The sequence below is a fragment of the Dermacentor variabilis genome, chromosome 6, assembly GCF_050947875.1.
Source record: "Dermacentor variabilis isolate Ectoservices chromosome 6, ASM5094787v1, whole genome shotgun sequence".
NCBI classification, from domain to species: Eukaryota; Metazoa; Arthropoda; class Arachnida; order Ixodida; family Ixodidae; genus Dermacentor; species Dermacentor variabilis.
This window is the reverse complement of record NC_134573.1, coordinates 22,679,563-22,705,578: the sequence shown is the minus strand read 5'-3', so window position 1 is coordinate 22,705,578 and position 26,016 is coordinate 22,679,563. Positions and strand designations below refer to the sequence as shown.

Sequence of the window (26,016 nt, the reverse complement as noted above, 5' to 3'; positions counted from 1 at the left end):
ATCACAGATCATCATCCGCTCTATTCGCTTTCGTCGCTCAAGGATCCTACAGGCCAGCTCGGACATTGGGCCCTCCGACTACAAGAATATCGCTACACAGTGACTTACAAGTTGGGACGCCAACACCAGGACACAGATTGCCTCTCTCGCTACCCAGTCGAAGACGCGACGTCTACGTCTGTTACTGACACCAACGCCTATCTGTTTTTTCACTGCTCCATGTCGCCGACGAGCAGCGCCGTGACCCGTCCTTGCGTATCATCATTGACCGCCTGGAATCTTCACTCGCCGACAGTTCCCTTCGCTTATTCACACTTCAAGATGGCGTACTCTATCGCCACAACGTTCACCCCGACGGCCCTGCATTACTCATTTTCATCCCTAAACACCTTCGCTCGGCTGTTCACCACGAACTTCACGACCTCCCCATTGCCGGTCACCTGGGCGTGTCCCGTACCTACGACCGGATCCGACGACGCTTCTTTGGCCAGGGCTTGCTCGCTCCGTTCGAAGATACGTAGCTGCGTGTGAGAAATGCCAGCGATGCATGACACCATCGACGCTCCCTGCTGAGTACCTTCAACCACTCGACATTTAAGCGGAACCATTCTTTCGGGTTGCTTTGGACTTACTTGGCCTTTTCCTCTTTCTACCTCTGTAAACAGGTGAATCGCTGTGGCCACGCATTACGCCTCGCACTACGCCATCACCCTAGCGCTTCCTACAAGCTGCGACACAAATGTCGCCAATTTTCCTTTACACGACGTGATTTTATTAGATGTAGCTCCGCGACAACTTCTCACAGATCATGGCCGGACATTCCTATCAGAAGTTATCGCGGACATTCTGCAGTCCTGTGCCAGAGGCCCAAGCTATCCACATCAAACCATCCCCAAACAAATGGACTCACGGAGGGTCTCTATCGCACTCTGATAGATATGTTTACGAAATATGTCTCTTCAGACCACACTGACGGGGACCTCGCTGTACCGTTTGTCACATTTGCTTATAATTCCTCGCGCCACGACGCCGTCGTTTATTCCTTGGTTTTTTTCTTTTGAGGCCGAGAACCAGCACTGCCCCTCGACACAACCATCCCTGTTCACGCGGCACCGACCAGTGAATATGCATTTGACGTCATCGCCCGCTGTGCCCCCGCAAGAGAAGTTGCCCGTGACCGCCTTCTGAAACCCCAAGAGAGTCAAAGGAAAGCTTTATGGAAGTACTATTCTTTTATCTTAGTTCTACTTTTGGCGGTTGGAATGAAGCAATGTATGAGCATATATATATATATATATATATATATATATATATATATATATATATAGGTTCCAAGGTAGCCCCAATACTGAGCGCCATTTTTCTAGCTCGTGTAGACCAAAGTATTTACAGTGCGCATTAGGACGCTTGGCAAAAATTTTCCGCTTTGTTGATGATTTTTGGGTTATTTTTGATGGGAATAAACATGGCTGTAATGTGGTTAATGTACCAAAAGTGTTTCGTGAATGTGACCTAGGCCTTAAGTTTACCCATGAGATTGCCAAAGAAAACGAGCTACAGTTTCTATATCTCTGCGATTGCTGCCCGATCACACATGCTGGATTTACAACCATAGATCAACAAAGCCCCTATTACAGTACAAATCAGGACATTCGAAGATTGTGAAAAGCGGAATTGCGGTGTCTTACCTTCGGGCTGCTTTAGTAAAATCTTGTTACCACCGAATAAAGGAAAGCTTTGCCGATCAGGTAAGAAGACTAGCTTCAGTGGGATTCCCGGAACACATAGTCACAGCGGCCGAAAAGGTAATAAATATAGTAAAGGGTGTACAACCCACAGATTCAAGGAACAGGCTTAGCACGAACAAAAAGCGCCTTGAGGTTCTACCTTACGTCCATTATTTTTTCCATGGGTTAAAGGATGTTGCCAGCCGGTATGGCGTTGAAGTTGAAGTTGCGAACAAGGTGCGAAAACTCTGCCAAGCTATTTCAAATAAGTTTGACAATAGGGTAAAAAAATGCAGCTGCGGTCTAAAAGAAGATGAAAAATTCACAAAATGCAGAATAGGTGTTGTGTACCGGCTTCCGTTAACCTGTGGCAACATGTACATAGGACAAACCTGTCGGTGCATAAACACCCGTCTAAAACAACATGAACGTTCTCTCGGCGAAGAAAACTCTTCGCGCTTGTCGAACCACTGTAATCTATGTCCTTGTGATGGGGTATTTTTTGATGCTGTCATTTTGTGTTCAGATAAAAACAAACTAACACGTGCAATCACAGAAGCTTTTCATATCAAAAAAGTGTGCTGAAAAATGCAAAATCCACCCATCCATCGGTGGCAATCACTGAAAATGAATATGCTTTTTTAATACTGGTTGAACCTTCTTAATCTGTGTTTAATCTGTTTCGGTTTTACTGACGACTCTTGTTGCACATGCTCAGCGCTGATAGCTGGGGTATATATGTCCTGTATCTTTCCGAAAATAAAACAGTTGTTAGTACGCGCTCATGTGTCCCCCTTCACTGTGTCCTTGTCAATAGTGCGTGCTAAATATTTTACTATGAATTTGGCGCCCAACATCAGTTCTGCTGCAGAGTCAAAGCGTCTGCACGACCTTTGACATCGGGACGTGCCCTTCCCGCCTGGCTCCTTGGTGTTTCTGCGGTCTCATTCGTGTCAGGTCGGCCTGTCGGAAAAACTGCTGTCACGTTACACAGGCCCATACCGAGTGCTTCGTGCCGTGACTCCAGTCACGTGTACGAGATCGCCGCTGACGCCCTATCGGCTTGCCAGTCCAGTGATAGGGTGCACGTTACATGACTGAAGGAGTACCACCGTCCCAGTGATGACATTTAGACGCTCCGAGACGTCGCTTCTGCCACCGGGGGATTATGCTACACGCCTGTGGTATTTGATTGTTTGAACGAGGCGCCTGGGCACCATCACTCGGAAAAAGAAGCGGAAGAACGAACTGTGCTCACTCTGTGAATCTAACCGGTCAGCGCTGCAACCGCTACTGTAAATATAACCTGTAAATAGTTGCTCATCTTACTGACTCGTGCTTCGCGTAACACTATTATACATATATGGAAATGTAAACTACACCGTAAGCGGAAATTACTCCTGTGCACGGTGCGTGGCATCGGGCGTCGTTCTTGCCTGCGAAGATAACATAAACAGTTGTTTTACTTGTTATCAGACATTGTGGTTTTGTACGGGACATGTGCATCGGTTAGGCCTGTATTATTACATTACATAAGTGGTAGTTTCTGCTCCTGTGGTACATAAGTGGTCTAATTTTGATATTCCGGTAGCATTATATAACTTCGTTTTGATTTGTGTATCATTCGGCATTTCATTCTATGCCATTATTACTTTTCTTCTATTATTTCTTTTTTACTGCAGTAAGATTAGCCCTACATTTCATTGTTTCCTTTCACTTCTGTATTTTCTGTGTTATGGTAATTTCAATATATTGACACGTGTACTTATATTTAACGGGCGACCACGTTTCACCGCCTAACAAACGTTATCGCAAAGCGTGGGACGCGTCTGCATGTATCCGCAGTTTGTGGAAAGTTATCGATGCTTCTATCCGCTGTCTGTTGTTGCCGAACCTTGTGTTATCTGATTTCATCGCGTGACTCTAATGATGTAGAACTTTGTGGAAGGCATGCCGGTCCCAACGATTAGTCTGGAACATTCGATGACTGCTGTATAAAAGCCGATGCACTTGACCCGCTGATCAGATTTTCGACGATCGCCGACCGTGTTCGCCGCTATCGTTGTGCTATAAGTGTAGCCTGTTTTTGTGGGCACAGGTTCGCCCAATAAAAGTTAGTTTTGTCTTTCACAGTATTTGCTACTGTGTTCTTCAACATCACCACCACGTGACATGTGGTGGAGGTGCTTTTCGTTCATGTACCAGACGCCCCCGACCAGCCGTGATCCAAGCCCGGACCGCAAAGAGAACACAAACGTTAACCCGGAGCATCGAGCAAGCCGCCGTCTTCAACAGCTGCCCCCGGAGCACGGACTTCTACCTGAGAAGACCAAGAAGACTGCGGACAAGGCAACCCCAATGGCAGCCCCAGCGTCCCTCATCGTGCTGCAGCAGCTCAGTGAACCTCCGACGTTCCGCGGATCAACATTCGAGGACCCGGAAACCTGGCTCGAGACGTATGAGAGGGTCGCTACGTTTACTAGTTGGGACAGCGACGACAAGCTGCGGCATGTCTATTTCGCACTCGAAGACGCCGCCAGGACCTGGTTCGAGAATCGAGAAGCCACCTTAACGACGTGGGACCTGCTCCGAAGCGGCTTCTTGCAAACGTTTACAAGCGTCGTGCGAAAAGAGCGAGCCCAAGCACTACTAGAAACCAGAGTGCAGCTATCAAACGAGACGATCGCGATCTTCAGGGAGGTGATGGCCCGTCTTTTCAGACACGCCGACCCGGAAATGTCAGAGAAAAAAAAGCCCGCTTCCTGATGCGGGGCGTCAAGCAAGAACTTTTCGCAGGACTTATTCGTAACCCGCCGAAGACCGTAGCTGAGTTTTCTGCAGAGGCATCGACGATCTAGAAAACTCTGGAGATGCGCGTGGCAATATAACCGCCAGGGGCTCACGCCGCAGTACGCCATCCAAGAACTGGATTCCGGCGACATTCAGGAGACCATCAGGGCCATCGTGCGCGAAGAACTGCGCAAGGTCCTGCCTTCGTCGCAGCCCCAAGTGGCTTCAATCGCCGACATCGTGAAAGAAGAGGTGCACCGATCGCTTGGAGTTCCCGAGCTGCAACCACAATTACCGCAGCCCCAGCCAGAAGCGATGACATACGCCGCCGTCGCACGCCGTCAATGTCCCCCTCCGCGACCACGTCACGGCCCTGCAACGACGCAATTCCGTCGTCCGCCGCCGCAGCCGCCGCCGCCGCCGCCGTCGCCGCCAGCACGCCCACCCGTCGCCCAGCGCACCTACGCGAGGAAGACGGACGTTTGAAGAAGCCGGCCATGTGTATCGCCGATGCCCATACCGGGAGATGGGAGTGCGACGTTTCGCCGTCAACGCTCCGCGCCCGCAGCAGGTTTAACGCCCTCGCGATATCGCCGACTACCTCGCCGCTACTCAGTGGAGCTCTCGACGACCGTCGCGTTCGCCATCACCAGGCGACGCTACCTCTCGCCGCAGCGCCGACCATACAATGGCCCAGCCCGGGGTCGGTCAGCGAGCCCATATCCGGAAAACTAAAAGCAGCAACCGATGGAGGTGCGGTTGCTGTTCGTCGAACTGACGAAGATCCTCCTCCGCCGACGAAGACGACAAAGAAACCATCTCGACGGCCTAACGACGACACGCCGCCGTCCCGACGAAGTCAGGAAGCCAAGACTACACCGGCGAAAGACGGCTTGACGACGCGACGTTTCAGCTTCAGTTCAACACGACGCAGCCGTGATCCGACGCCAAGACCCAACTGCAACGCCAGACAAAGAACCACCGACCTCGACGTACTTCTCGACGGCCACTCAATCACTGCCTTAGGAGACACAGGGGCCGATTACTCCGTAATGAGTGGACACATCGACGCCCAGTTGAAGAAGGTTAAGACTATATGGGAGGGCCCCCAAATTCGGACCGCTGGAGGACACCTCATTACGCCGACTGGAATCTGCATGGCAAGAATAACCGTTCATGACCGGACTTACCCTGCCACCTTCGTTATCCTCCAACAGTGTTCACGAGACGTCATTCTCGGCATGGACTTCCTGAACCATCACGGCGCAATCATAGACCTGAAGCCAAAATCGATAACGCTGTCGGAAGATCAAGGGATACCGCCGAAGAGCTTTCGCAGTCACCACGCCTTGAGTGTTCTCGAAGATCAAGTGAGAATCCCGCCTCGCTCGAGCATTGTTATCTCGGTCGCCACCGATACACCCGCTGACGTAGAAGGCGTCATCGAAGGCGACCAAGGTCTACTGCTAGACCGTGAAATTTGCGTCGCAATAGGGATCGCTCGACTGGATGGAGCGAAAACTGAGGTGTTGCTGACAAACTTAAGCCAAGAGTTCAAGCACATCAACAAGGGAACGACGATCGCGTACATCGAGGAAATTCTGTAAACCAGTAATGCGTTTGTCCCCTCGGATTCCGCCGCATCTACCCGGACGACGATGGTTCCTCAACCAGACTACGACATTAATCCAAGTCTCCCCGTGATTAGGCAACAGCAGCTCAGAAGGCTGCTCCGACGATACAAAGGCTGCTTTTCGCCGTCATCGAGGATTCGACAAACACCAGTCGCCAAGCATCGCATAATCACCGAGGAGTGCGCTTGACCACTCCGCCAGAGCCCTTACCGAGTTTCGCCGCGAGAACGTGCAGCTATAAGAGAACAAGTCGACGATATGCTGTGCAACGCATCATCCAGCCGTTCAAAAGCCCGTTGGCATCCCCTGTTGTCCTGGTAAAGAAAAAGGACGGAACCCTACGTTTCTGCGTCGATTATCGTCGTCTGAACAAGATCACGAAGAAGGACGTATACCCCTCCCACGAATAGACGACGCATTGGATCGGCTCTGCAACGCTAAATACTTCTCGTCGATGGACCTCAAGTCTGGCTATTGGCAAATAGAAGTCGACAAAAGAGATCGCGAAAAGATGGCCCCAGACGGCCTCTACGATTTGAAGGTTATGCCAATCGGTCTGTGCTCGGCGCCTGTAAAGTTCCAGCGCGTCATGGACACGGTGTTAGCAGGATTGAAGTGGCAGACCTGTGTTATTTACTTGGATGACGTCGTCGTCTTCGCTGGAAATTTCGACGATCACCTCAGGCGGCTTGCGACAGTACTAGAGGCCATCAAGTCGTCAGGGCTTACTCTAGAGCCGGAAAAATGCCGCTTCGCTTACGATGAGCTTCTATTCCTAGGCCACGTATTCAGCAAATCTGGTGTCCGTCTAGACCCGCAAAAGACAGCAGCCATCGCACAGTTCCCGCAACCCATCAACAAGAAGGCAGTGCGTACGTTCCTTGGCATGTGTGCCTACTACAGGGGCTTTATCAAGAACTTTTCACGCATCGCCAAACCTTTGACACGTCTAACTAAATGTGATGTTGACTTCAAGTGGGAAACGCCGCAGGCCGACGCAATTGAAGAACTCAAACGACGCATGCAGTCACCGCCGGTACTTGCGCACTTCGATGAATACGCCGATACAGAAATCCATACTGAGGCCAGTAGCCTAGGCCTCGGTGCCGTTCTAGTCCAGAGAAGAAACGGAGTCGAACAGGTGATAGCTTACGCTAGCCGGTCGCTGTCAAAAGCGGAAGGCAACTATTCTACGACAGAAAAGGAATGCCTCGCCATCGTTAGGGCTACAGCTGAATTTCGCCCTTATCTTTATGGCATTCGATGTCGTCAGTGACCATCACGCGTTGTGTTGGCTAGCGTATATAAAGGATCCTTCAGGACGACTGGCGCGGTGGAGCCTCAGACTACAAGAATACGACATCACTGTAACCTACAAGTCCGGACGAAAACACTCCCATGCCGATTGCCTATCACGCGCGCCCACTGACCCGCCGCCGCAAGATGACGAGAATGACGACACCTTCCTTGGAATTATAAGCGCGGAAGACTTCGCTGAACAGCAACGGGCAGACCCAGAGCTAAATGGCCTCGTCGAATATTTGGAAGGGCACACCGACGTTGCCCCGAGGGCATTTAAGCATGGATTATCTACCTTCAAACTTCAAAACAATCTACTAGTGAAGAAGAACTTCTCACCAGTCCGCGCCAATTACCTTCTTGTTGTCCCGTCAGGACTTCGTCCAGAAGTATTGCGTGCCCTACATGACGATCCGACCGCTGGACAGCTCGGATTTTCCCGGACACTATCGAGGATACAAGAAAAGTATTATTGGCCGCGCCTGACCGCCGACGTCGCCCGTTATGTCAGAACATGACGAGACTGTCAGCGACGCAAGATACCGCCGACAAGGCCAGCCGGATTTTTACAGCCAATCGAGCCTCCTTGCCGACCATTCCAGCAGATGGGGATGGACTTGCTGGGACCCTTTCCGACGTCAATAACCGGAAATAAATGGATCGTCGTGGCGACGGACTACCTCACGCACTTCGCTGAAACAAAAGCACTGCCGCAAGGTAGCGCAGCCGAAGTGGCGAAATTCTTTGTCGAAAACATCCTGCTGCTACATGGCGCCCCAGAAGTCCTCATCGCCGACAGAGGAACGGCCTTTACAGCGGAGCTCACCCAAGCCATTCTGAAATACAGTCAGACAAGGCACAGGATGACAACGGCCTACCACCTGCAGACGAATGGTCTTACGGAGCGGCTGAATAAGACCCTCGCCGACATGCTAGCGATGTACGTCGACGTTGAACACAAGACCTGGGATGCCGTCCTGCCGTACGTAACATTCGCTTACAACACGGCGGTGCAAGAAACAACACAGATCACGCCGTTCAAGCTGGTCTACGGCAGGAACCCGACGACGACGCTCGACGCCATGCTGCGGCACGTAATTGACGAGGAGAACCTTGACTTCGCTACGTACCTCCAGCGCGCCGAAGCCCCACAGCTCGCCCGCCTGCGGATCAAGAACCAGCCGAGCACCGACAGCCGACACTACAACCTCCGGCGACGCTTCGTCGAGTACCAGCCCGGCGACCGTGATTGGGTGTGGATCCCGATACGCCGACGAGGACTCAGTGAAAAGCTACTGCGACGATATTTAGGACCCTACAAGGTCATCCGACGTATTGGCGCACTGGACTGTGTGCTCCGTGCCAGACGGCATTTCGCATTCACAGCGACGCCGTGCACGATCTGAAGTGCTCCACGTGGTGCGTCTTAAACCCTTTTACGGACGCTGACGAACTTCCTTATATTGTTGTTTTCTTTGCTAGGAGTGCTTTTCTTTTATTACTTTCGTTTGTTTCCAGCATCGGGTCGATGCTTTTTAAGAGGGGGTATTGACACGTGTACTTATATTTAACGACCCGCCGTGGTAGCTCAGTGGCTATGGTGTTGGGCTGCTGAGCACGAGGTCGCGGCAGCGAATCCCGGCCACGGCGGCCGCATTTCGATGGGGGCGAAATGCGAAAACACCCGTGTGCTTAGATTTAGGTGCACGTTAAAGAACCCCAGGTGGTCAAAATTTCCGGAGTCCTCCACTACGGCGTGCCTCCTAATCAGAAAGTGGTTTTGGTACGTAAAACCCCAAATATTATTATTATTACAATTAACGGGTGACCATGTTTCGCCGCCTAACAAATGTTATCGCAAAGCGCGGCACGCGTCTGCATGTATCCGAAGTTTCTGGAAAGGTATCGATGCTTCTGTCTGTTGTCGCCGAACCTTGTGTTATCTGATTTCATCGCGTGACTCGAATGATGTAGAACTTTGTGGAAGGCATGCCGGTCCCAACGATTAGTCTGGAACATTCGATGACTGCTGTATAAAAGCCGACGCACTTGACCCGCTGATAAGATTTTCGACGATCGCCGACCGCGTTCGCCGCTATCGTTGTGCTATTAGTGTAGCCTGTATTTATGGGCACAGGTTCGCCCAATAAACATTAGTTTTGTCTTTCACAGTATTTGCTACTGTGATCTTCAACGTCACCACCACGTGATAAAATCGATCCTGCTAAAGTCTAATATAGTCTCATAAGTCCAATAAGTCTGCTGATAATATCGACCCCTGCCTGAAGTCTAAAATCAAGAATCGCGCTTAGAGATGACATAGCTCACTGTGGTATAAAGATTATAGACAAGGATAAGGTGCCTCATACCCCCTGACCGGCTCAGTAAAGCTAAAGCCCCTCTATACACGTTTCCGCCGACCAGGTTAAGTACCGCCAACCTGCCCTCCTGCTCCACGCTCCTCTCCCACTCACCCTCTTAGGTTGCAGCGCCAAACGAAACTTAGGTAGCTGCAGCTTTCTGTTCGGAGTGGAAGTGACGCTATGTTTTTTAGCGTTGTTTATTTTCCCGTGGATGGAGAGGCTTTAATTGCTTCAGTTGCGGTTGAAACTGTGAATGCGGTTCCACCCAAGAACCACCGCCTATTGTAACCAGCGATCTGCTTGTGTTCGCTGCTTCGCGTCAACCTGCGACGGGCTGTGGCACGAGCGACCACGTACAGTGGACTGTAGTGCCTGGGCGCTTGGAGACCACTACCATTTTTCGTGCATTTGGAAAACAGCGACCGCAAACTACTATTTCAGCGGAATACAACTTGTCCCCTTTGCATCCGTCTTATGGTGACAGCCACAGCTCTGCTAAGCACGCGCGGGCGTCTCACCATCGTCTAACAGCAGTTAAAGCGGAAATCCCCGCAGCGCAACTCCAGGAAGCGGAAACGCCGAAACCGGAAACGTTTAAACCGAAAATCTGGAACCGGAAATAGCGGAACCGGATTTGGTGTGGGGAGAAAAGGCGACACACAACAAAGGTTGTCGCTACTTAAGAAAGCGGCGGTGGCGCGTGGATGGAGCGGCTTTCAGTAAAGCGACAAGAACATGCTGCCAACGACACCCTGAATGCTCCCCACACACTTCCCCAACACCCTCCCATGCCCCTCTTTTTCTTATTTTTCTTGTTCTTCTTTTTCTTCGCTCTTGGTGTCTCCCCCCCGGTTCCTTCCATCTCTTTATTTCTTTTCGTTTCTCCCCGCCTTCCCACTCTCCCACGCTTGTCCCCTCGTCTTGGGAGCCACGCTCACAGGCGACAGCGTTTATTCTCTTTGAAGTCTCTCCCTTTACAACCAGCGGCCATCGACAACAACCGCACGAAATGTCACGGCGCTAACCCTTTAAAAGTAGGCCGAGGATGACGAGGCCGCCTGTGATGAAAATAAGTCCCCCTATCGAACCGTAGGACAGCCTTTCTGAATGGTGGAAGTATAGTTATTTGGCCAGTACAAAAATACAACCGCGAGGCTTACAGACAACTAAACAACCCAGAACACTACCGTAAGCTAGATAACGATACGGCATTATCCTAAACAGTGACAATTACCAACAAGCTGAAATCACTTCGGCTGATGAATTGATAACACCGTCAGAATACAAATTTCTTAAACCAAGCAACAAAATTGCCAGTCACTTCTACCTCCTTCCAAAAACTCATAAAATTCCATCCATTGAACGATACACCACTATTATACGAGGTCGCCCGACAGTATCAAACAACAACACCCCGACAAAGAGCGCTCCACATTCCCTAACCACTTCCTTGGTGGCCCCAGGCGCTCTACATGCAAACATATTCAATCTACTACTACAGCAAAAAGTACAGCGTCCAATTACTCAGACAAGGTAACTTCGGGATTCACCTGCACATCAAGCAACGTACTCAAGTGTCTAAATGTGCCGCTTGTAGCAAACAATACATAGATGAGACTGGACAACAAATTCATACAACAATCAACGGTCACCCCGCGGATACCAAACACAATTTACCTAAAGCAGTAGCCAGCCACTTTAATGAACATGGTCATATATTCCACAAAGCAAGGCTCTATATACTACAAACAAATTTCCGTTTACCTCGGGAAAGGAAATATACGGAATCATACCTCATACAGAAGTTTATTAGCCTACACCCGACGGGAATTAATTTGGCACGCGGCAACTTACAATCTTTAAATGCGGTAACTTAAATATGAAATTCTCAGATAATCAACCAAGGCACAAAAGCGATTAAGCCACTAGCTAACCTTAATTCCTTAGCCTCACCTATCCCTCCATTTCGATTTTTTTCCTCCCAATTTAATATACTCTTCCGTGTTTTTATGTTTATATCAACTGTACCACCCCCTTTTACCAAGTACACCTGGCCCCGCCCGCTTCTGTGCACGTCATTCTCCTATTTGCTTTTCCGGCGTCAGTTCCCCGTTTCTTCGTCTGTTTTTTTGTTATATATATTTTTTGAAGCACCCTCACCAACACATTCCGAAGTCCCAGACGTCAGTATGCTTTTTTGGGCGCCTCATTCACACAGGGTATCGCCATTTCTGTATAGCGCCGTGACGACACCTACGTTCAGCTACTGGGGCTAACGTCCCTTGAATAACCTTGCCGCTGCCTTCCTGTTAGACCATGCATTCCACCCCAGACTTCTTGTCGCCATCTTAACTCCTTCAAAATTAGCCGACGCATTGCTTTTGCGCTACTAAAATCATTCTTTCAACTGATGTCTTTCTGGGTCATTTTTGTTACTCAAGCAAAAGCCGAAAGCATTTTGTTACTTTAGAAAAGCCGCCTGACCGGCTCTTCTAATGCCAACGACATCCCTGAACGCTCCCCGCTTCTCGCTTCCCCAACGCTCTCCCAACCCCCTCTTCTTTTTTTTTTTCGTGTTCTTTCTTTTTGTCTTCCCTCTTGGTGTCACCGCCTGGTCGTTTTTTTTTCTCTCTCCTTTGCTTTCTTTCCTTTTCTTCCCGCCTCTCCACTCTCCCGCTCTTGTCCCCTCGTCTTGGGAACCACGCTCACAGACGTCAGGCGACAGCGCTCATTCTCTCCGAAGTCTCTCCCTTCCCAAACAGCCGCCATCGACAGCAACCGCACGGGACGTCACTGCGCTAACCCTTTAAAGCTAACATGCCGAGGATGACGAGGCCGCCTTTGACGAAGACCGGTCCTCCTATTGAAACGTTGGTGAGCCTTTCTGACGGCCAGTCTTTCTGAGGCACCTTATCCTCATTTATAACACCTGTACCACAGTCTTCCTAAAGTCTGACATTCACACTGGCAGTATATTCTTAAATGAATAAATAAAATAATGCTTGTCCTCTGGCAACCCCCATTTAGGAGTTTATTGTGCTTCGTATTATCACTCCGTGCAAGCGGAATGTTTGTGTGTAGCCTCGGAAGTTCTTTTTGCCTTTTTTGTGTTCTATTTCGCGCTGGCCAGATTTCCTTTGAGGTGCAACGGAAGTATAAAAAGTCGCATCGCATCAATTTGCGTAAATGTTTTTATATGTAGAGGCTACAGATCAAATTTCGAGATATACATACAAGACCGTGTAAATTCAACGAAACAAGTGAATGAAAGCAGCTGAAACCGTGACATACATACTGCTGTACCGACTCAAATTTTTGTATCTCATCTTGCATAAGCTTCTGGCACATTTCTCCGGAGAAACCCGTCATAAACATCATCATACACTCCAAGAATATTCTTTCGCTAACAATACATTTAGTTTTTCGTTCTTCGCGAGATCTGTTGGTGACTGGGATGCTTTAGTCCTGACGGTGGTCGCACAGCGCACGGTTGAAAATTTGTTGAAATTTCTGGCAAAACTTAGCTGTCAGAAACGAGTAAATGATGCTATAAATATTCTGTTTATCATTGTGTTACTTACCAAGTATATGGGAAATCTACATGTGATAGTGTTGATAATGTTACCAATTCTATATCTGATGCGCTTGTCTTTATTTTTTTCCTTTTGGAGCAGATCATATGTAACTGAAATAAGTTGATTACGTGCCATCTCTTCAACCTATCCAATGTTTTAACATAGGTGCATTATCTTAAACATTTGCTAGCTGTTCTGTTCTACACTTGTGTGAATGACTGTACCACATTGTCTACAGACCCTTCCAACCCACTCCTGTAAAAATGCCTGATGGGATCGACAATATCATGAAATAAATAAGTAGTGAAAGTCAGCGACAAGGGGCAGAAAAATCAGAAGAAATATTAGGAGGGGGGATTGCTTATTATGCGCTTCCTAGACAAGCAAGTCGCAATATCTTCAGGACGCTTTCCGTGCAGCGTGGTTGACGATTTCATTAAGTACTAGAAATTAGAAGCTATTTGACGGACACGAAGGCCTGGTGGAGAGCAACAGTGTCCCCAAGTTTGGTGCACGCCCTCGTCTCTTCTTTGGCTGTGTGGGAAATTTGTAGCGCTGATGCCACCTCAGCAGTTACGACATAGTCATCGTTAATAGGATCCGGAATGAGGTAGTAGTGCGCCATGAGTGGGGCCGCAATTTTCTGTGCATGGGAGAGGGGATCGCCCAAATATCAATCTTCCTTCGGACTACCATCAGACTTCGCCTTGCCCTTCAAGGCTTCCCTTGCATCCATGTCGCTCTCTTGGAGACCACCTTAAGAAGCTTTCTGTTCCGTAGAAAAGGGGGCGAGGGCGTGGTTGATCCGCCAAACCCCACCCACCTTGCTACGCCAGTGTGCGGGGGTCACGGCGACGCCCTCCCCTGGCGCGCTTGCGCGTAAGGACGTGCCTGCTTTCGGCCGCTCTTCTCCACAGAGGCCCGCTCGCGACGTGGCGTCCCAGTCAAGGAAATTCGTCGAAGTGCCACTGGTGACGTCGCGTCGCAGCCAATGTGACTTTAGGGTGCGTTTCGCTGATGCATACCGCAGACGCCGGGATTTTCTCTCCATGGGCCCCATCTAGCGCTTTCGCATCAAAAAAAAAAAAAAAAAAAAGGCGGGGGGGTCTTTCGGAGCCCGTTATTCTTAGTGGCCTTAACATTTGTTGCATTGTGAAACGGAGACCGCGCCCTCACACTCGTTACGGACATTTCAAATGAGCATAACTGTGCAGGTCGTGCCTGACATACGAAGAGAATCAGAATGACGTGCTTCTGGCGTGGTACCCTTTGACGTATGCCTCGGGCTTTCTCTTCACCATTGTGGCAGCCTGCGTCGGCTCCACCTGTGTTATCGTGGGCCCCGGCATCTGCTTTGACGAATTCGTCTACTACATCAACAAGTACAAGGTGAGTGCTTAACCTTGCGTTTTGTACGATCGTTCCAGAACAATAAGATAACCAAAAACATAGAGATTGCTATAGAAGGGAGCCGTAGATCGCATTTCTTAGCCAAAAATTCGACTTCTTCCGCAACCGCCTTTGACCTACACGTGTTCAACTGCGATGTATCTGTATTTTTAGCGTGAGAAGATGCTTCATATATCACACCCTTCCTGCTATTAAGCAGTTGTGAGTGCAGCGCTCCTCGTTGCCTTCCCTTCCTGTGGGAGTTGCCTTTTTGTTTGCTCTCATTTTTCTCGTCAGCAGAGTAAAATAGCACACATCGTGAATCTGTACCTCGACTGTCCTCCTGATACACATATAACGATCACATTTATGCACCAACGTACCGTAAAGGTTGAGGAGAAATACTCTCGAATGGAAGCGGTCGGGCCATGACTTAGGTAGAAACGCGAAACCACGATATTCTTGCAGCTTTTCGTAGCCGTGAAGGTGCAGCCTGTTCACATGTGCAGTATCTCCGAATAGCTTCGTTCGCTTGAAGCCGCCGTTGGTCACCGCGTTGGCACATTTACGACGCCCACCACGGCGGAATAACTAACCTCACGGCGGAATAACTAACCTCACTTTCGCATTTTGTGTGTTTCCCAACAAGCGAAGTAATAAACTGTAACGCCATGAAATCACACAAGCACAGACCAAACACGTGAAAGCTGCGATGAACTTGAAACAGATTATTTATTCAGTAAGCAGGAATCCCCGGTGTGACATCTTTTCTTTAATTTTATACTCCCAAGGTTCATGTGAGTACATTGAGAGGAGAGGCGAAAAACACCAAATGCATCGCGTAAGCAAAAAATGAGGAGGACGCTTAAACTTCGCCTTTAACAGTGGAACGCGATAGCATTCAAAGACCCTTCGCTGGTTTTCATGCTTCCCGGCAACTGCAGCTTGTGTAACCGTAACGTCTACCGGGAAACGCAGGCGGGGAACGCTGTGCAGGAGGCGAGCTTTCCCTCAGAAACACGGCTATTTGCGTTGGCCGACCTGCTGTTATTGTTTGGCACTTTTATTATGCCCGTCTGAGAAGAGTTAACATAAGAGATGTGCACTGCCGCTCTCTTTCCTTTTTTTCATTGCGTTCGTTTGTGGGCTGAAGTTGTCAAAATTCGGAGGAATAACATTGTAAAGAGTCGAGGACAAGGTATGCGCAGCTTTGTTGGTAGCATTGTGGTTGGGTATGCGTGGTTCAGAACTAGGTTCGAAATTCTTTTAGCCGAAGCGATGTCCGACACCGTATTTCCTGCGAGTCGAGGCCCTTAACGCTTTCGCGTTAAAATACAGCTTTAGAAGCAGTAATCAATAAAACGGTAAACCTATACCAAATACCCAAAATAGACACATAAATCAGGTGAAAAGATGAAAAGCCACCAATACAAAGCAACCAAACCATAAATTACTTGAAGCAAGAATGGTCAGTACAAATTGCAATGTGCCTAATATTAAACGGTGGATTTTTTTAATACGAATAGTGTCCTTTGGCTCTTCGCCTGTTCTCGTGGTCAGCGGTCCGAATGTCGGCCCTCTCGTCGTCGACGTGATTGTGCGTCTTCTCTCAGGCAAACACTGCTGCCGTGCGTGCTCCCCACTAGATGTGAACGATTACGCCAGTGCGCATGCGTGGCAGCAAAGCCTCAGAGAGCCCACGTGCGGGGAGATCGCTCCCAGCATTTAGGGAAATTTTCAAAAATCTCTTGTCGAGGATATTCCTTCTCATTGAGTTGGATTACTCTAAGCCCTTGAAATAGCAACAGATGTCCGACTAACTAAGAAAAAATTACAAATTATTGTTCTAATTAACTACATTAGGCACATATTGCAATTTACGAATTGCAGCCGGTGAAGCTTGCAAGACGCATTCACTTGAAATGAATTTCCAGGATGACACTAGTTTCGATATATTTTTCCCAAAATCTGGATCGAAATACATGGGCGTTCCTGTTACTTTTGCGCTTCAATGCATAAAAGAACGTTTTATTAAAAAGTAGATGGAGCAACAGTGCATCTTACGGTGAGTTTGATGCCGATATTTACAAACAGGCGTCATTCTGGAAATTCATTCCAATTGGATTGGCCTTGAAAAATAACCAGCTACAATTCGAAAATTGCAGTACGTGCCGTAATGTAATTATTTCAAATAATTATTAGTAGGTTTTTTTTTTAGTTAGTCGAACATGTGTTTCGATTTCCTGTGCAAGTAATGTCCACCTCTATGAATAATCCAACTCAAGGACTCCAATTATGTTTCCCACAAAAGGCTCGAGTTAAAAATTCCATAAAATTAAAAATATCATCGCCCAGTATGTTGTAAAATTGGCGATGCACAAGTGGTTCATCAGCCTACGCGCCATCTTTGTGACGAGGGAACACTTCGGACAGAATATAAATATGGAAAAACGAGAACACCGACCAATAAAATATCATCATTTCATCGTGCCCTGCTCCCATCCCGACGGGATTCCGTCAAGCCCTTGATTTTAAACATATAATAGCGATGTCATATCAGTTAAAAAAGCATGGACGTCATTTTTCTTGACAAAAAGGAGGAACTTGTGGTATTGAGCTGACATTGGGGAAGTATTTTCAAATGTTCAGCCATGACTCGATGCGCGTTACGAGCTTTACCGCGTATTCTATGCCGTAAGACATAAAACGTACGGAACGAGAAGAAAGGAGGCTAACCGAGGGGCCCGATTTTTATTAGTCATATCATGAGAAGCCAACAAACACTGACACCAAGGACAACATAGGGGAAATTAAACAGGAGAAATGCGAAGGATGTTGGTTCGGTGCCGAACTGCGGCAAGTTGTTTTTTCATGCACTTTAATTTCAATTATTGTATCATTGCTTTCCTTCATTTATTAAGCACAACTAATTTCCCCTATGTTGTCCTTGGTATGAGTGATTGTTGGCTTCTCATGATACGACCAAACGTGCGGGTATCACAATCGCACGCAAGCACAGGACATCGTCCTTTTTTTCGCCTATCGAATAAACTATTGGTTTTTCGGGGCGTCGTCAAGGACAGCAAGCGCGCCGCCGAGCGCAGCCACAGGAAGTCGAACAGTGATCGGATGCTGGCATCCGACTACTTTCGACTGAACCCATTGTCCCACAGTGAAACACTCCACGCACACTCCGCGCCACCGGAATTTAGACAAACCTGCACTAGCAAATCTGCAAAACATGTCATATAGGCATATAGTAACACACGAACTCTATGAGCGTGCCTTTCTGAACAATACGGCAGTTCAAATGGATTTGCATTGATAACGGTGGAACAGTTACTTTTGCGAGCGAGCGCTGAAAAAAAATACTATTCATTGGTAATAATAAGGTGAAAGAAAGTTTTGCTTCCTTTCCTCGCCGCTCCAGAATAAAATCAATTTGAAATGTCTTTTTATAGTGAAATAATGTTTTCTGTTGTGCTTGTTTATTAAGTTGGAGAGAGATTAAACTGCTAGCTGGAGTCGGTGAAAGGCAATGTCTTGCTGGAAAAATGCTGGGGCTCAGAATTGCGCATATGAACCGCAAAATTTTTGTGAGGGCTGTGCTGGAGCAGCAACGTTTGCGCGATGTCGGGTAGATAATAAATTGCCTGCCAAATTTTCCTCATATTTTCATCATCATCATTATTGTCATATCAATACCAATATTAATATTTTCGTAAGCGTCATCATCATAGTGATCCTCAGCATGGCTCCAAGAATTTTAAAATGTTTATAGTTTCCATGGCCGAGAAGCAAGTTAAGGCGACCACGTCTTCCAGGTAGACAAAGCAGTTTTGTCCCTTCAGGATACCAAAGTTGTTTTTGTCATTTGGTTAAAAGTTGCAGTTGTCGGTTCAATCAGAGGCCGATAGGAACTGATCGTACAAAACAATCTACAATAACAGAATCCATATAAATTCGCCGTCTCGTTCATCTGCCCAGATTTGACAATTGGCCATTTAAACTCGACCTAGTGGAAACCTTAGCCCGCCGGAGTTTACTCAAGGAGTCACTGATACACGACAGCGCGTACACGTCCTGTTTTTCTTACTTTGCTCTAACGAGATGTGAAATTTCCGAAAAGTTCTAAGGCAACAAAAAAAAACGACTCAAGAAGCAACCTTTTGCTAGAAATTTCAGTAACATTGCGAGGACATCCTTAACTATTTAAGTACAGCGAAATAGAAAGAAAAGCTTCAGACAACGGTCTATGTGTGGAGACGCTCGTACTACGTATGGCTGAATGTCGGTAACGTTTAACAACTGAACCAGTTTTTTATTCGCTCGGAGATCCTTCGTTGCCTTTAGATTCCTCGCCTACAAAATGAGAAAGCCCTTCTTTTACTCACTAAGGAAGGCGAGGCCTTGGGCTTGTGCCACTTTATGTTTTTTAAACAGTACTGTCGGAGGTAATGTTTATTACGTGGCCAAATTCATTCGCCAATTTTGTCGGGTCGTAAGGTCGGTAAATTGTCTGGGGGCCTATAGGCGCACAGAGTCGCGCTAACACGAGCGCTGGTGATTTTGTGTTTATGGTTCATTAAACTGGTCCCATTTGAGCTCTCCAGAGCATTCTCAGAGGGCGGTGTATGCTCAAAATAGAGCGCCTGGAAAACAATCGCCCGGTCGATTGTCAGCGCTCCACATCAGAACTGTCGGTGATACTGCCACTTTCCACCGAACAGCACCTGGGAGCATGACCAAGATCCTACAGACACTCGACAACGTGGCTAGGGTGGCTTCAATGGAAAGATGTGAAAAGCGCGGCACGTTGCTTGCCAGACAGGGTCCCTCGGTGCGCCGCTGCTGCTAGGGGCGCTGGACCATGCCACCACCGCTATCGCTATCGCACCACCGCGTAAGATAACTCGGTGGCGTCACGTGAATGCTACTGCGTTGTTTTAACAGAGGTGCTGTGTAAGCTTTTAGTTCCGCCGTGGATCGCTACAAGAAAACTCAGCCAAGGTTTGCGCCGCCTCGCGTTGCCTAGCAACGACCTGCGAGGGCACCGAACCACATAACCTCCTCGCACCCCATGGCAAAGGGCGGAGTGGTGACGTCACAAGCGAGTATGTTGTTGTTGTTAAAAACTTTATTTAAACAGAGGTGTTCGGGCCACGTAGGCCCCTGGGCCCCCGCGCGACCGTAGTCCACTCAAGTGTTTATGTTCCGTAGGTCCATAACACTGGCAGCCCGGCTGGTCGCGATGGTCTGCGTTGCCGGGTCCTCAGAGCGGAGCACGGTCTCCCAGTCCTCCCACGATGTCAGGTGCTCCAGGTCCCGCGGGGGAGGGTCCGCCGGGCAAGGCGAGAGGATGTGGATGGCGGGTGCGAACGGTTCGGGACAGAGGGCGCAGGCGGGCGTGGGGAAAGAGGGATGGTAATGGGATAGGGTGACAGGGAAGGGAGTGTGTGGGTCTGGAGTCGCCTCCACAGTGTCGCATGCCTGTTGTCTAGGGATGGGTGAGGTGGGGGGCAGATCTGACGTGCTGCTCTATAAGCCTGCGTCAGATCCCTGAAAGAGTGCATGCGCTCCTTCGTGAATCCCGGATCAGAGGCCACCTGAGCCCGGTTAATAGAACCTCGGGCTAAAAGGTTGGCAGCCTCGTTTCCGGGATTCCCGGAGTGCGCAGGCACCCACATCAGCTCCACATGGCGGGGTGGAGGGGCAACGGGCGAGTCCAGTATGCAAAAAGCAGGAACATGGACTCGGCCTCGTGCAAAATTTAGTATAGCTGTTTTTGAATCTGTTATTATGTACCGGGCTTCCGTATGGGTGATGGCAATGGCAATCGCAGCTTCCTCTGCAGCTTCTGGGGAAGTGTGTGGGGGGAAGGGTAGTGTGATGAGTGTGGAGAGGCAGGAGTCCACCACGGCGGCAACCGCTTGCTCTCCCATGCATGCGGCGTCCACCCATACGGCGTCCGGCTCGGGGCCGTAATAGCGATGGAGCGCCTTAGCTCGAGCTCGGCGGCGCGCCTCGTGGTGTTGTGGATGCATGTTCCTCGGTGCGGCTTAATAAGCAGCTCCCGGTGGATGTGGCGTGGGGTGGCGAGTTGTGTAGGGTCGTTGGCCGGTATCCGGATCCCGAGGGAGTCCAGGATGTGCCGCCCAGTGGATGTTCGTGCCAGGCGAATGTATTGCGCCTGTCGGTGTGCTTCTACAAGTTCCCCGATAGTGTTGTGGAGGCCCAGGCCGAGTAGTCTGTCTGTGGGTGTATTAATGGGTAGTTTTAATGCTACTTTGTATGCCTTGCGTATTAATGCATCTAGGGCATTAGTATCGTGTCGGGATAAGTGTAAATATTGGGTTGTGTAAAGCACACGGCTGAGGACGAAGGCGTGGATGAGGCGACATAGCTCGCGCTCCTTCATGCCTCTGTGGTGGGCTGAAACCCGGGGAATGAGGCGCGAAGTCGCACCTGCAATCTGCTTGAGTTTCTTCAGGGTGGTGGTGTTTTTACCATCACTCTGGATATGGAGTCCCAGTATTCGGAGGGTTTCAACCTCCGGCACTGGGCGTCCGTCCAGTTCGATCGCGATGGGGGAGCATGGGGAGCAGCGATTACGAGGTCTGATGAGTAGTAGTTCAGATTTTTCTGGGGAGCAAGAAAGACCGATACTGGCAGCATAATTTTGGCTCAGGGTGGCTGCAGATTGAAGAGTGTCCTCTATGGCGCCGTCACTGCCGTGGGTAGTTCACAGCGTGATGTCGTCGGCATAGAGGGTGTGTTTGAGATGGGGTATGATTGCCAATTGTCGGGCCAGGGAGATTAGGGCGATATTAAATAGAAAGGGTTGCCATTATCCCTCAAGATAAAAGTATATAATAGCTGTGTCTTACCAGTAGTCACCTACGGGGCAGAAACCTGGAGGCTTACGAAAAGGGTTCTACTCAAATGGAGGACGACGCAACGAGCTATGGAAAGAAGAATGATAGGTGCAACGTTAAGGGATAAGAAAAGAGCAGATTGGGTGAGGGAACAAACGCGAGTTAATGACATCTTAGTTGAAATCAAGAAAAAGAAATGGGCATGGGCAGGACATGTAATGAGGAGGGAAGATAACCGATGGTCATTAAGGGTTACGGACTGGATCCCAAGGGAAGGGAAGCGTAGCAGGGGGCAGCAAAAAGTTAGGTGGGCGGATGAGATTAAGAAGTTTGCAGGCATGGCATGGCCACAATTAGTACATGACCGGGGTTTTTGGAGAAGTATGGGAGAGGCCTTTGCCCTGCAGTGGGCGTAACCAGGCTGATGATGATGATGATGATGATGATGATTATGAAATAGAAAGGGGGACAGAACGACCGTTGCGGGGTGCCAACACTCCGTAAAGCAAAAGAGTGGGCCAAAGTGTATCTGAGCCGTGCGGTCGGTCAGGAATACTCGAATGTAGGTGTACGTACGTGCACCCACATTCAGTGGCGAGAGGGCAGTCATGATCGCATGGTGTTCTACGCGATCAAAGGCTTTGGAGAGGTCCAAAGCCAAGACTGCCTTTGTGTGACCCGGGATAAGGGGGTCGAAAATGTCGTGCGTAAGTTGTAGCATGGCATCCTGCGCGGATAAATGGGGGCGGAAGCCCACCATGCTGTGAGGGTAAATGTCGTTTTCCGCCATGTGTTGTGTGAGTCTCGATAATACTACATGCTCGAAAAGCTTTCCGAGGCATGAGGTTAGCGAGATCGGGCGAAGGTTTCGGAGTGTAAGTGGTTTGTTGGGTTCGGGTATGAAAATAACCTTCGCATGACGCCAGGACTGGATGAGGGTGCCCTCCCTCCAACACTGGTTGAAGTACTCCGTAATCTGTGTGATGGATTGATCATCCAGATTACGGAGCATAGATTTGGTTACCTGGTCGGCGCCAGGTGCGGAGCTGTTAGGGAGAGTCAGGAGGGCCGCTCTGACTTCCGTCTCCGTTATGTCCGTGTCGAGTGTGGGGTTGGGCTGCCCTGTGTAGGGAGGTAAGCGAGTCGGTGCGCCTGGGGAGGTGTAGGTTTTTTTAAGTGTATCTATAAGGCTGTCAGGGTTGTCCATGTGTGCGTGGACGAGTCTTGTTACATGGTGTTGTGTTGCTGCTTTTGTCTGCGTCGGATCTATAAGGCGGCGGAGGAGTTGCCACGCCCGCTTGGTGGACAGGTTCCCAGCAATGCCGTCGCATATCTGGCCCCAGTTGGACCGGCAGAGCGCCTCAGAATGTTGTTGGAATTAGGTTTGCGGCGCGGCCAGCCGCTTTTTAAGTGTCCTGTTTAGCTTATTCCACAAGCGAGTAAAAGCTCGCAATACTCGGCGGGGCGACACCTCTCGCCTCCGCTACTCCGTGCGTACATGCTGCTGCCATGGGAAGACCGAAGAAAGTCCGGACGCCCGAAGAAGAATCGGCTTACCAGGAAGAGCGTCGTACTGCCAATCGAGAAGCGATGCGTCGCCACTGAGCCGATGCGGAACACCACGCCAAGCTGCGGCTAAGAGGCGACGCCGAGTCGAGGATGCCGAGTTTCAATCCAGGGAACGCGAGAGTCGGCGCCTGAACGCTCGACGTCGCCGAAAAAGCAATCCCGGCTTTGCGACTGCTTGAAAACTTCCAGCGCCAAGGCCGCCGAGACAATGTAACAGAGCTTACGTAACCTCGAAAAACCTAGAAAGCACTTAGGCAAGGCACGTCAAAGCTAGGCGATCACAAGCTTCACTGTTGACTCCAGCTTTGCACCACTAGTGCAAGCTGCGCATGATTTGTTTCTTCACCGTTTGCTTGATTATTCTTTTACGCAGCTCATGCATTTGTGAGCTGTGCTAAAGATGCTCTATAAAACAAAGGAAGAAATTGAGGGCTGGTGCTTCGTTCCTGCCTAGAACTCATGGTACAGGTCGGCCACCGAAAAAGTATAATTATTCTGAATACCGGTGTGCAGAGACGTGTTTCAAAAGTTAGCTCGTGCGAAACCTAGAGCTGACAGGCAACCCCAAGACAAATCAGCCCAGTCTATTCATAGCGAGCTGTATGTGGCAAGAAAGCAGATTCTGTGCTTCAATTCTGAATGATGCAAGACAGCTTGCCTCATCACCAAAGGCAATGTGCTCCCAAATCTGCCCGTGGATGCCTCTCTGCAGTGAGGTCTTGGTCGACTCCTTTATGCATCGCATAGTATGTAAGGCTTGATTCAGATGCTTGAGCAAATGCTAAGCCATTTTTTTTTTACCAGAGCTCGCCTCCACGCAGGGTCTGTCGCAGGCATGTGGCGAAAGATTGGGAATGCATCATACGCGTAGGTTCGCTGCATTGAGCATGCCGTTACACTAGCAGGGGTTCATTTCGTTTTGAAGATAGTCAACAAAAAGGAGGACGAAGGAAACCGAAGCAGGTTTAGCCCTTGTTTTGGTAGTTTGCTTCTTGCTCCAAAGGTGATATAAACTTGTTTCGTGCGTGAATATTCAGCTTTATTTCAATAATTCATTTTTTCTTTGTGCGCACAAAATGTACCCACCATTTTTAGATCAGCAGCCAATGCTTCTTACAAGGTCTAAATAGAGGTTTTGGCAAAGTAGCAGGCAAGTTTTCTACAATGGGCACGAGCATGAAAAATTTGTCCGAATTAGTTGCAGTGATAGATAATAAGGGAAAAACAGCAAGACACTTAACTACACTGGGAATAAAATTAATCCGAAGCTGCTATCGGGGAAATTTTCGAATAGAGCGTCCGGAATAAAATGTTTTGCTTAGAAAAAGTTTGGTTAGTAAGTTTCCCTATATCTGTAACTGCAATGCATAAAGCTACTATATAATTTCATTCGCACTTTTGATCATTTTTTATTTATGAGCGCAATGTGCTGCCGCACACACACCAAAAAGACACCCGGGGTATTCGACTCTTGGCTAAGCGTGTTACATAGCAATCGAGGCAGAATGTAATCAAAGTACCGCGTTCTGACACTACCACGCTTGAAAGGCGGATCTGAACAACAGGATCTAAGGCGATCTGAACGAACATGGAGCTCCCTGACACGCCCTCCTCTAAATCGGGTGCACTTCTGCGGCGTCGAGCCGCGTCGTCAAATCCAGCTTCTCATCGGTGCGCACCACTTCCCTCTCGATGAGCACACTTTCGCGGACATCAGAGAACAAGCTCCCCGATCAGAGTACGTCATATCCTAGTGCACGTGCTCAAGAAAAAAAAGAGACGCTTAATTATGCTCCAAAATGGTGCGCGCAAAGTACCGCGATTCCTCGAGCGGGGGCGGCGCCACGCAGTAAGTAGGCCGCCTGCTCCAGTCAGACGGATGGATGGTGTGAGCGCCCCGTTTAGAAAGGGTTGGTGGGTTGTGCCACCAAGCTGTTGCTGTTACACTGCCTAATGTCTTACCTAGGTTAATAAAGAAAAAAAAAACAAAAAAGACCCACCATGAATTCCCATAACCAAATTTTCTGACCCCCTATCGTGAAATTTGATTTTGTACAAAGTACCAGTCTATCCGGACATTAGAACGTTATCTAGTGAGGCGAGTCTAGCAGTATTATTGGAGGAATTAGAGGGTAGTAAATGGGATATAGTAGGGCTTAGTGAGGTTAGGAGGACAAAAAAAGCATATACAGTGCTAAAAAGCGGACATGTCTTGTGCTACCGGGGCTTAGCGGAGAGAAGAGAACAAGGAGTCGGATTCCTCATTAATAAGGATATAGCTGGTAATATACAATAAATCTATAGCATTAACCAGATGGCGGCAGGTATTGTTGTGAAACTTAACAAGAGGTACAAATTGAAGGTCCTAGACGTCTACGCCCCTACATCCACTCATGATGACCAGGAAGTCGAAAGCTTCTATGAAGACGTGGAATCGGCGATGGGTAAAGTCAAAATAAAATACACTGTACTGATGCGCGACTTCAATACTAGGGTAGGCAAGAAGCAGGCTGGAGACAAGTCAGTTGGGGGAATATGGCATAGGCTCTAGGAATAGAAGGGGAGAATTATTACTACAGTTTGCAAAACAGAATAATATGCGGATAAAGAATATCTTCTTCCGCAAGCGGTATAGCCGAAAGTGGACGTGGAGGAGCCCGAATGGCGAGACTAGAAATGAAATAGACTTGCTACTCTGCGCTAACCCTGGCATCATACAAGATGTGGACGTGCTCGGCAAGGTGCGCTGCACTGACCACAGGATGGTAAGAACTCGAATTAGCCTAGACCTGAGG

The 26,016-nt window shown here is 48.9% G+C and overlaps 1 protein-coding gene across 1 annotated transcript in view; it reads left to right on the top strand.

The window, feature by feature from the left end:
• Positions 1 to 26,016, top strand: part of LOC142584098 (luciferin 4-monooxygenase-like) — a 136,059-nt gene that overhangs the window by 32,721 nt on the left and 77,322 nt on the right. Inside the window, exon 2 of the mRNA XM_075694271.1 lies at positions 14,603 to 14,777. Coding sequence (XP_075550386.1) covers positions 14,603 to 14,777 — 175 coding nt within the window. The remainder of the gene's footprint in view (positions 1 to 14,602; positions 14,778 to 26,016) is intronic.